The sequence below is a fragment of the Alligator sinensis genome, unplaced genomic scaffold (assembly GCF_000455745.1).
Source record: "Alligator sinensis unplaced genomic scaffold, ASM45574v1 scaffold119_2, whole genome shotgun sequence".
Classification (NCBI taxonomy): domain Eukaryota; kingdom Metazoa; phylum Chordata; order Crocodylia; family Alligatoridae; genus Alligator; species Alligator sinensis.
In genome coordinates this window covers 342,808-353,417 of record NW_005842242.1, presented here as the reverse complement: position 1 = coordinate 353,417, position 10,610 = coordinate 342,808, and the positions used below count along the sequence as shown (strand labels likewise).

At 42.1% G+C, this 10,610-nt stretch overlaps 1 protein-coding gene across 1 annotated transcript in view; it reads right to left on the bottom strand.

Annotated features, from left to right (window-relative positions):
* Positions 1-5,698: 5,698 nt before the first annotated feature.
* The window catches only part of GAN (gigaxonin), a 43,416-nt gene continuing 38,504 nt past the window's right edge, over positions 5,699-10,610 (bottom strand). The window contains exons 11-12 of the mRNA XM_025208639.1: positions 7,444-7,553; positions 5,699-6,042 (exon numbers count right to left, since the gene is read on the bottom strand). Coding sequence (XP_025064424.1) covers positions 5,861-6,042; positions 7,444-7,553 — 292 coding nt within the window. The 3' untranslated portion in view covers positions 5,699-5,860. The remainder of the gene's footprint in view (positions 6,043-7,443; positions 7,554-10,610) is intronic.

The window sequence follows — 10,610 nt, the reverse complement described above, 5'->3', positions numbered from 1 at the left end:
GCTTAGGAAATAGGCTGTATATTCAACATGCACAACCTACTAACAGATTTCAGAAAAACGTGCATTTTGAGGAAAATGCAAACAAACTGGTTACTTGCCCTGGACAGAATCCCAGTGTCCCAAGTGCTAGCTTCAAGCCAATTTACTCAACACTTCATAAGATCAGGCCCCAAATCTTACTAGATGAATGATTTAAGGTTTATTAAAATAAACACAGCGCCTGATAATAGTTACATTTCTCTTTAAAATGTAGTATTCTGCAGAAACATAAACCCTAGCTGGTAAAGAGGGTTTTTAAATAGCAATAATAAGCGAGAAGACCGGGGGATGGCAAAAAAATTTTAAAAAGCTACAGTACAAATGTCTGATGTATACATCTCAGCACTTGCTTTCATCTCAACATTAACAATAAAATACTGCAATTTACCCTAGAATCCGTATGTTCTAGAATCGGCATGTTCAGATTTTCAAACCAACTTGTACCTGTTTCCACAGACCTTGTGTAAGCAGCCCAGAACATAAAAGTTAAAGAGAAACAAAACAACAGGATGCTTAAGAATCACTGAGAATAGAAGGCATCCTATTTGCAGTTAAACAAAACACCACGACTCCTTGAAAAGGGTCATTGCGAGTGGCACAAAAACACGGATTAGTTACAACGCAAGGATGCTGTAGCCTCTGAGTACTTCTGTGTCCCTAGCAACAATTGCATTTGCTGCAACTTGACCCGAGACACAAAATTCCTTCTGCAGGCGAGATAAGTTCAAATGCATTGCACTTTATCGAAAATATTAATAATTTAAAACATTAAAACATATTCTTGTCAGCTGCCATTTTCTATTTACATGCCTGGCACCAGTGCTCTCGTACAGAGCAGTGTCCATGTGCATCACGTGGAGTGATGTTTCAAGGCAGCCGTGGAGGGTAATGCAAAACCCGCAGAACAGTATTAAAAACAAATAAAAACATTTACAGTGTTTAAGTAGCATTCATTTACAAAATAATCCCAATGTTTTGGAGCACAGTGAAGTTTAAAGGTCCATGTACTAGAACAGAAGAATTGAAATATCCATATATACAGAGAGAACCAAAAGTTTGGCACTTGTAAACGGCCTTCCTCTGTTATTGCATCCTGCACTGTGTGGCGAGTATGTATTGCCAAAAACATTCAGACTGTACAGTTTGGCTACTGATGCAACTAATGAGTAGAGAAACTGCAATCAGCATCTAAAACCCCTTCCTTCTGTACATTTACCCAAACGTGCAGGCACAACAACTTGCAAAAAAGGACATCCTCCTTGCTGTTCTGAGAATGCTGCTAATAACATCACTGAAGGAAATCAAGCTGCCTGACATTTTCTGGAGGGGGAACTGAACACTTACAAATAGAATCGGGGGCTCCAGTAGTTTTGATGAAAACATTCCCTTTTGTATTTGCAAGAATAACTCCTATATGATTCAGCAATGAGACTGCCCCAAAATGCCTTTGAACAATTGCATTCAAAGGGAAAATGGGACCGAGTTTGTCCTCAAAGAACAATAAATCACTTGTACAAGTCGGTCTTAGCTCTTGGACTCATTGCTGCTCTGTGATGTAGTCTAATCTTGTTTTTATTAGGTTTAAAGAAAGTTTCTTCACCGCTATTATCGCAAGTTACTTGACTGGGGCAGCCAAGTCAATCTGTGGCTTTGGGATAAACGCACAAAGGGCTGTAGCTGGGAAAATATTTGAAGAGAAATGTCCTGCTTTGCTACAATTAAGTAGGGGACTCTTTGGAAATGCCCTTTGGGTAGAGTGGGATAGGTGTATAAACGGGCAGAGGGCATGAAATCCAGGCTAACGCTGCATGTTTAGCAGCACAGGGTTCCTGCTACACTGATGAAATGCTGTCTGGCTGGAGGGAAAAGGGGCCCCCAGGTGCACCTTTCTTCAGACCTTTGGCAGGACTACGAGAGCGACACCTGATCAGAAACCGAACAGACGCCACAGCAGCCGTCTCTGAACGACGGGGTAGGAACCATCTTTCCCTCCCACCCAAAAGCCACCACAACATTACATTCTTCAAAACAGCGCAACATAATCATGCCCATGATGCTTCAGACTCAAAAATTGTTGGAATAGAACAGCGACCCTTTCCAAAACATTCACCTTTCATCTGGAAGTGAATAAAATCTTCGGCAATGTTTGGACAAGGGGGAAAGGAACAATATATATTTTACGTTAACCATAAGTTTAGTGTTAAAAACAAGCATAACTACCACCACTATTCCCATCGTCAAGGTCTTTTGGGTGCATGTTTATTTTGGGGGGGTTTGTGTTTTTGCATTTTTTGCTGCATTTTTAATGTTGTTCTTATAAGATTGCTTCCATTTCTGTAATATATGGCTACAGACAAGCTTGGGGCTTGAACCAGACAATTCCCAGTGAGGATTTTGCCACATTGCAAAAGAGTTAAAAGGTTTTTTGGGAAAAATAAATAGAAAGCGACCTCAATGCGTGCACTAAGAGATATGCATGCATATACCTAAAGTTGGTTGTGTGCGCACACAGGTTCCTGCTAATTCAACAAATTTCCAGCTCAAGTCTTGAAGAAAGTGAGCTGCCCCGGCTGCCACATGTTACTCAGAGCCCCGAGTTGCCGCCTCAGCTCCTTGTACGGCACACGGAAATACTTAGGCACCTGAGACTGCAAACTGCAGAGCAGAAACTGCACAGGATGCTGTTTAAAATTCAATCATAGGGAAGAAGAAAAGAAAGGGGTTGTGACTTGGGGCCAGCTGTCCCACGGAGTTGGGGAACAGTCTAATTCTAGACAGGGAGAGGCACCAGTCTCTGCTCAGCTGCCAACCCTCTCCTGGAGTTAGGCACCTGCAATCAGGTCAGTGCCGCCCCGCAAAAACCCAGAAAGACTGACGCCCACCACCCTGCAGCTAGTGGTCCAGCGACTGAGGCTCTTGGTTGAGAAAGAGAGAGATCTGGCTTCAAGTCAAGAGGAAGAAAAAGGTTTGAACCTGGGTCCTGACATTCCCAAAGCTAACCACTGGGCTGGGCTACTGGGTATGATAGGGCAGCTATACTAGCTGCTCAAGAAACAGCATCACCCCTATCTTGCGTGCAGATTAGACATGCTTTGACAACACCTATGACACAGGCTCTGCTGACAAGCTTGGGGGAACCAGTGCAAGGTCCTGTCAGGGGTCTGGCACATGACAAAGGTCTGAGCAGCATTGGGATTTAAGCAGTTTGGTGCGTTATCCCCAGAAGCAGCTTTGGGGCCTTGTAGCAACTAAATAGGGGTCTTCAAGCACCTCCGAAACCTTGGTTTGAGAGTTAGCTGTACCAAACAACAGCAGCCCACCGGCCCCACTGCTCAGTTACACTATATAACGATTCATATGCTTAAGGTTCAATATGCATGCAAGCCTTAGGACAAGATGCTTAAAAACTTTGCTGTCAAATTTAACAAACCACATGAGCAACACAAACCAATGAACTCCAGATATTCATTTCTCTTTTTTTTTTTTTTTTTTAAATGCGAGTCACATTTGGTTAGTTCTGCCTTATCTAGTTAAAAATGTAAATGTTTAGCTCGCTAGTCATTACTGTAAAACAGTGCCAGAGCACCCACAGCTCTGAACACAGATTTCATGTGTCTGCTTGCCTAGATGCCGAATCTCCTCCTAATGCTAACTAGGGAGTTGAAGGGTGCTGCGAGATGCTCAGAACCTTCCAACACGCTGAGCGTGTGTTCAGAAGAATCCAAGCGACTTGGAAACCTGTTCAGATTTCAAAAGTGACTTAGGTGCTTTTGAACACCTCACATCCTCACCTTGAAGTGGGAAACTTTGCAAGATAAATGACTGAGCACTCAAGGTAAGTTACACAAAAGATCTGGAGATGGAAACAGTGGTGCATACATTTTGTAGTAAAGCATTATATAGCACGTCAAATCTACAGACCAATATTAGGTCTAAAGTTTCTACTCACTGCACAAAAAGTACAACCAATTCAAAAAAATAAAATAAAATACACGGACAAAAAAACCCAAATAGGCTAGAAAAAAACCCCCCTGATGCGTGCAGTCCAGTCTGCAGCACTTCAGCATTGCAAGAAAGGACTACATTCTGCCCTCCTTCAACACCATAGTAACTCCAGTAAAAAAAAAATTAAAATCAGAGAATGATGAAAAGTATTAGTAAATTTTGGAATGTCTTTTGAAAGAAAGTTTAGAAAGCTGAACAACAGCTATTTTGTCAACATTTTCATCTAGGATGAATCAGTGAAGTTAATCTGGATGTACGCTAAATGTAACCGAGGGCAGAACGGCCCACTGATTTTTCAGATGAGGTCCTTCAAAGGTGCAGAGTGGAAAGTACAAGGTCCAGTAATAACATTGGTAACACTGCAAGTCTCTAAGGGGTGGGAAGTTTCAACTGCATTTCCGGCCCTATTTTACTTTGAAGTAGGGCTGCAGCTCACCAGTCATAAATAACAAAATGAAATTAAGAAGTGAGGTAAAGTGTGTCCTAGCCAGCAGACAGTTTCTACCAACAACAGTCCACTCAGTATTACTACTGCTGTGAACAGAACTGAACAACCTTCAAGCACTGAATTCATCACTACAACTGCCTTCCAAAGCCAAGCTTTCAAAGACAAATGGTAGTAGACAGCACTGTTCTTTAACACAAAGGTTATAATTAAACCGGCATCTGATCCCAGCATAAACTGCCTGGGCCATTTCCTTTAAAATGGTAATTTGAAAAATCATGTTTTCCATAGCTTGCATCTCTTAATGCCCCGCCTTTGCTTCTCCCCTTTTATACCATCATACCCCCAAAAGCCCTTGACATTGCAAAGCTGCAGGGATTTGAGTCATTTTGAATGAAGAGACACTGCTAGTTTCTCTTTGATAAGAAACTCATGCATGGTCCTTCTTTACCAACAACAACAATGATGCAAGATTTTCTTGGCTGTGATCCTCCCCTTTACTTGAGGGCTGGAGATCTCAGCCTTCAAAAAATCCATGCAGCATGCATGCTGGTCCACCCATACACTGAATCTTTAGACCATTTGAATGACACAGGGTAAAAAACAAACACAAAACGAAACAAAAACTATTGGGTTATTCATCTATAACATACTATACATTTCTTTTAGATTAGTCCATTTTAAATATATTAAAAAAAAAAAAAAAAAAAGATTCTTAGGAACAAAAAAAACACTGCAAATGAATGAAACAAACCATATATACACCACCACCGTATTAGGCACAGACCTTAACCTGTGAAGAAGGGCTAGGATAAAGGGTGCAACAACCAACACCTCCCTCTCGCAGCTTCAGCCATGTAATAGTCTTTTCCCAAGACACCAGAGAGGTTGGTTTTCGTACAGCATTTGTACAGTACAGCTATCATGGTCAAGATAGCATATTTATTCTTATTCCCAGCAGGGAATATGCACCTTCATTTTTTATTTTTTTTATTTTTTTTTATTTTTTACTTTTCAATAGATTTTGCCATAGTAATACCCAGCCCCACCTCTTTCTGACACAAAGAAACTCCTTCCCTAGCAGAGGTTATTCCCTGAACAGTTAGAACGGAAGGGGTTTTCTTGGTCACAGGTTTTTGGGTTTTTTGTTTTTTTTGTTCATTTTGTTTTACTATATAGTTATTTCCCCCCAAAAACAAGAACCAAGACTCAAGCTTTGAAGCGTTTAAAAAACAAAAACAGTTACCATACCAAAGCACAGATTACAGTATAAGTTTCAGTTGCAATATCTTTGTTTTTTTCCTTATGTAAAGCTATGTTATGGTGGACCGTGGCAGGCTCTTCCAGTCTCCTCCCCTTGTGCAAGGCTGGTCACGGAGAAGGAACGCGGATGGGGAACACCCCCTGCTGAAGCTGCAGTGGGAAGAGCTTGCAGTTTGCAATCCGCAAGGCTGCGCAGCCAGTGCGGCGAAGGTCTGATGGAAATAATGGTTTTGTGCGGTGCCAAGTTCCCGTGCTCCTTTTAAACTCTCTGACATAGTCGTAATTTGTACCTAGAGTTAGATTTGAAAAAAAAGGGGGGGGGCGGGCAGGATCCGGGGGGGGGGGGGGGGGGGGGGGGAGGAAAAGAGAAATACATTGCACTTTAAATTACACAGCAACTCTCAAATAGTTTAAAGTCTAACAAGGCCATTATATCTCCAGGCTAAATGGAAGCAGAAAGACTGATGCTATCAATTTCTAAATGGGATTTCAAAGAAAGTAAAGTTGAGAAGCGTCTGAATTGAGAAGAACAAAGCAAAGCAAAAAGGATCTTTTTCCCTTCCACATTTTTTAATTTCTGCTATTGATCACCAAGGTCAGTTTATATCTAGATAGGTATTTTGTTATGTATAGATAAGACGACTATATAGATAAAGCCAGAGGTCCATGTCTTCCAGAAAAGTAAGCTGTACAAATCAATATCCAATACAAGAATTTCTAACATTTTAGCGATCCCTTTCTACTGGAAAGGTCATGGGACCTGCTCTGGGTCCTTTAAATTTACTTTATCATTTGTCAGAGCTACCATAGCTGCAAAGCAACTGGCATTTGCCAGGGATACATCCTGAACATTTTCTCAGATGTACAACCAAGCTGAGTAACACTAAAAATGCTGCCATGCTTATGAATCCCAGAATCTCTGCATTATATTCCTAAGAGTACTCCGAGACAACTTTTTTGGAAACGAACCACCAATGTTCTTTTTTTGCACGTCTTCCCCCGACGATGGCATTACCATTTTGTTTTAAATATTATTAGCAAATGATACTTCACAACAACATGTAACTAAGTAAGGTTACATATTACATTCAACATTTTTCCATGAGGAAAACTCAGTTAGAAAAGTGACACCACAAAAATTGAAAAGTGTATCTAACAAGTTTCCTACCTAACTTATTCTGTGTCAAGGACAACGGACTGTTTCCTCCCCAAGTTAGTACTGCAGAGCAGCAGTGACACTGTTGCAAACCTCTCCCCCACACACACTTACCAGGGATTACTGTTAGTCAGACTACTTCCAGACTGGTCACATGCCAGAAATTGGTATCAACAATTTGGAAAAGGCTGCTTTCGGACTGTTTGCAAAAAAATCCAAGAGCATGTTATTAACCTCAGTCTATCCCCCTAACCTTTGTTATGACAGCCAAACAAATGGCTAACAAGTATACAAGCTTTCTTTAGCATTTTAAAATCAAAGGGATGTTTCACGCACAAAAGTTAAAAACCAGTTCTGCTTACGTTTCCTGTAAATTTAACATTGTTCCCTTGAACTCGAGGGCAACCACGAACAGAAAGAGATTCAGAATCTTAACTAGACTGAAGGCTCTTTTTTAACACTAAAACTTCAAACCAGTTTGAAAAGTACTTTAAAAGAAAACAATCAATATGAACTTATTAGCGTTGTCTCTAACCTGTATCAAGATCTCCAATCACATAAATACTGGCCCCAATTGGTACAGCTCCATATACAAAGGAAGAACTGGTGGGGATGCATAAGTTCTGATCGTTTAGATAAATCCACCTGCAAAAAAGGGCAGTTTTAGTGCATGGATTAATATGCAGGACAAAAATATTTGTAAGTTTTTTCCAACAGTTTGATCGGCTGTAAATAAAAGCAAAGTCACGTAAAATCTGATGCTTTTGGCAGAGACCTGCATTGGGAATTGGGCCTCCGAGTCCCTCAGGCCTGGTCTACATTGAAAAAAGTGATCTTCACAGGCCTTCTAGAATAGCTCCCCATGGGGATCCTTTGTTCTGGAATAAAAATCACTCTGAATGGAGTACCTGTTTCAGAATATTTTCCTCTCATGTTCCCCCTCCCCTCCCCTCCCTTGCACAAGGGAGTTTATTTTGCAATTGCCATGATACTCAATTTTCCCCAGGTGGAAAAGGGGTTTGTTAGCTTTCAAACCTGAGTCGTAATGCTTATTTCTCCATCTCTGTTAATTTCAGGACAAAGGGCAGGAAACAGCCAATTATCATAACGAGGTTTTGTTACTAAACTGCGTTCCTCAATTCTCTTGCCAATTCTTAAAGTCCTCCTCATAGTCAGAGGCAAATGCTTACACAGCCGGTAAGAAAAGTGGAGCAGTTAGTGAGATTTAATTTTCAAAACCAGAGGAGGAGAAGAATGAATAATACTGAAGGATTTCTGGAAAGAGAAAGAAGTGTCTTTCCTTTTAGGAAAACAAAAAGAGTGTCAGCTTTTTCAAATTCATATCATGCTTTCCTTGTATATCCCCAGTGTTTTCTCATTTAAAAAAAAGGCTGCGGTACTCTCAACACCATGTCAGTCTGAGTTTCTTACTAACTTAAGAGTAATATATTCCCTATCAATGCCCTTGGAAACCAGAGGAGTGCCCGTGCTAGGTGGAAATGTCTCTACAAATTCTGATTTAAGGCTTTCCAATGTTAGGACATGACATGCACTGTTGTCAGCCTGTTCCTCCACAGCAAAAACATCTGCAGATTTTACCCACACTTTTGCAGATGCTGATTTACTTCTATTACCTGTCACTACGGCATAAATCAGGCCTGCGACCCTCCATGGTTCCTGCACTGGACAGGTCAAGTATGACCAAGGACTATTAGAGACCCCTTCTGCAGGAGTCCCATAGATTTCAAGAAGACAAAACTTGGAAAAAAAATCTCTCCACAGATGTCGATGACTTGTGACTGTACAGTCCCTACTTATTACTAAAAATTACCCTTCCTGTGACAGCTCAACCAATTTGAGGGGAAGCTGAAAAACACATATCAGTTTTTTTGGCAAGAAAAATGGATCAATTTGTAAGGGTAAATTAAACAGAGAGAGATGTAACAGTCCTTCTTCGCTCTGAGGTTTTTTGCAGAACATCACAAAAAGTTCACTTCTGTCTCATTCAGTATTTTGAGACAATTTTAAAGAAAAGAGATCGTATCTGTCATAACCTAATGAGTATCTGTGAGTGCGCTTCGGCACTGCAGAATTACTTCCCGCCATCTAGAGCTTTCTTTGCACGGTGCAATTCTCAGCTGCAGAGAGAAAACCCCGGTGCAAAGGAGTTCCCGCCACTCGCATGCAAATTTGTTCCCCATTATTGGTTGTTTCTAAATTATCCCCACGAGGCGGCTAACGATTGTCTTGCTAGCCGTATAAGAGGCTTGAGCAGTTTCCGCCCAAGTGGGAGATCTCCGAGAATCTCAGGAGGATCCTGAGAACCCCGATTCCGAGAATTCTGGGAGAAATCCGAGAGAATTCCGGCAAGGAGTCCACGATTACCTCGTGGATTTCTATGTAAATCTCAGACCGAATGGTGGTTTGATCAGCCATCAAGAGTCTCTCCCCGTCACCGAACGATCCCTGACGTATCCCTACCCTGCGCGCTCGTTGAGAGTCACAGCTCGGACTCTCGTATCGGTTCAGAGAGCTCTCGTCGTTCGAGTTTTCTTCTTTTCTTCTATCTACAACTGTAACCAAGCCAGTTTTCCTGCCTGCACCGCGACCATCTACAGTGTAACTAAAACAATCTTTAATCAACCTCCACGCGTCAGTGCCTAATTCTAGTCCGCCATGCCGACTTCCCCGGCCCACGTGCCCGGGCTGCTGGCCACAGCCCCTTGGCCCCGACAGTATCACATCAAGGCAAGGGGACAGAATTAGCTTGGGCTCAAAGGGCCAAAGGCAATCAATAGACTTGGGATCTACTCCCAATATTGCCATAGTCCTGTGCAACACTGGTAAATCGTTTAGCATCTGCATAACTAGTCTTTTCTTCTATAAAAAGATGATTTCCTCATAAGATGCAGCCCTATTCTAAAACGTGGGCCAAGACAAAATATCATAATTATTTGCCACCAGTCACAAACACCTTGGTAAACACACACATTAATTATAAGGGTAGGTTCTAATGATGTGAGCAGTAAGTTTTAAAGCCTCTCTCTTATAGGAATACAAGCTTCAAGCCTTTTGGGAGAGGGGGTGGTGGAGGAGTGCACAAATTACTCAGCCAAAAGAGTTAAACATCTTCTCAGCTATTGAACAATTCACTAGATTCAAACTAAACTCATTTGAGAGCTTCTTTTAAAACTATTTCTGCACTACGAGACTACACCGACTTTTATCCAGAGTACGTTTTTACAGCCTAGGTATAAAGCCCTGTAAAAACACACTTCCAACAGAACTAGCTGTTCAATTCCAAGAGCTGCCCCACAGTACAAGTGGGAGTCGAGAGCTGCTGCATCATATCACCTTGAATTATGAGCCCTCTTCGACTGAGAATTTAATTCCTAAGGTCGTGTCCAAATCAGTGAAGACGTGCAGTACGTGGCACCGTAGACCTGTTTGCCGTGCCACACACCGCACATGCGGATGTTCCCCGCACTGCTACCTTGTGGGGGAGGGCGTAAGAGGGGTTGATCTGAAATCAAACAAATCCATGATGGGGAAGAAAAAAAAAAAAAAGCAGGGCAGTGCACGTGGTGGCAGCGTGCGCCGCCCAAAACTGGAGCCTGGCCGGTCAGAGCCACGCTCCAGCTGCCAGCCGGGCTTCCTGCCACGGCTGCAGCCCCGGGAGGCCTCCAGAACCCCAGGTAAGGC